The sequence below is a fragment of the Lathyrus oleraceus genome, chromosome 1, assembly GCF_024323335.1.
Source record: "Lathyrus oleraceus cultivar Zhongwan6 chromosome 1, CAAS_Psat_ZW6_1.0, whole genome shotgun sequence".
Lineage (NCBI taxonomy): Eukaryota > Viridiplantae > Streptophyta > Magnoliopsida > Fabales > Fabaceae > Lathyrus > Lathyrus oleraceus.
In genome coordinates, this window is record NC_066579.1 from 275,654,686 (window position 1) to 275,656,054 (window position 1,369).

The window sequence follows — 1,369 nt, forward strand, 5'->3', positions numbered from 1 at the left end:
AAGGAATGAGTCGCACCTGTGTCAATAATAGCTACAAGAGGAAAGCCATTAATATAACACGTACCTCGGATAAGTCTGTCCTCACTGGAGGTTTGAGTTCCGGTCAATGCGAACACCTTCCCAGTCTGAGATTTCTTTGGCTTCTGACACTGACTTCCAATATGCCCTTCTTCGCCACAATTAAAACAAATCACTTCCTTGTGCTTGCAATCAGCTATTGCATGACCAGTCTTACCACAACGAAAACATCTCTTTACTTCAGCAGTGCATACATTACTCTTATGACCAGCCTGACCACATTTGAAGCAAACTATACCAGCAGGAGCACCTCCCCCACTAGCTCTCTGAGCCGGAGCAGCTCTTTGCTTCCCTTTTCCAGCTGGAGCATCATACGGCTTGCCACGGTTTTGATGTTGCTTGCCCTTGCGGTCACTGACAATCTTGTAATGAGCATTATTGTCTTCTTCAAATATCCTGCAGCTATCAACCAATTCAGTAAAAATGCGTATCTTCTGATACCCAACAGCCTTCTTAATTTCAGAGCGCAGTCCGTTTTCAAACTTGATGCACTTTGAAAATTCAGCACCAGCACCAGTGTAATGAGGATAAAATTTGGACAACTCCACAAATTTTGCAGCATAATCAGTGACAGACATGTTTCCTTGCTTCAGCTCAAGGAACTCAATTTCCTTCTTACCACGGACATCTTCCGGATAATACTTTCTCATGAATTCCCTACGGAATACATCCCAAGTAATGACTTCACCTGCCATGGTCAACCTCTCGTGAGTCTCTAGCCACCAGTCATCAGCTTCGACTGCTAGCATGTGAGTACCATACCGAACCTTCTGAGCTGGAGTGCAATCCATAACACGGAAGATTCTCTCCATCTCTTTCAACCATCCCAAGGCTGCATCTGGATCATGCTTCCCTTTAAACACCGGCGGATTCTCTCTCTGAAAAGTCGCCAAGCTACGTGATCCAGCATCTCCACCAGCATTTGGCAAGTTCTGCACAGCTTGTGCCATTGCTTGCATTGCGGCAGCCATTGCAGCGTCATTCCTTCCAGCCATTTCAACTTATCACTACAACACAACTTAAAAGTTAGACTAGTAACAATTACACAATTGTTAGACAGTAACGACACGACAATTAAATCATACATATCAGAGTAATCATGCATCTCAAGGGTGTCACATAACCACTTCTTCACAAAATTCAACATAAATCAGTCATGCTCAATTTTATTCAACATAAAAACTTCTTTAACAATACGCAGCGGATAAAATATTTCAACATCTGTAATTCATCAAAATTAACATTTATTCAACAATTCAAACATCCCGTCCCGATGTTACATCTATCAGAG

At 42.6% G+C, this 1,369-nt stretch overlaps 1 protein-coding gene across 1 annotated transcript; it reads right to left on the reverse strand.

Annotated features, from left to right (window-relative positions):
- Window positions 1-278: 278 nt before the first annotated feature.
- Window positions 279-1,073, reverse strand: LOC127115669 (uncharacterized; the record flags this gene model as incomplete). Its single annotated transcript, XM_051047150.1, has 1 exon — window positions 279-1,073. A coding segment is annotated over exon 1 (795 nt), but the record flags the coding sequence as incomplete, so codon positions are not given.
- Window positions 1,074-1,369: the final 296 nt, after the last annotated feature.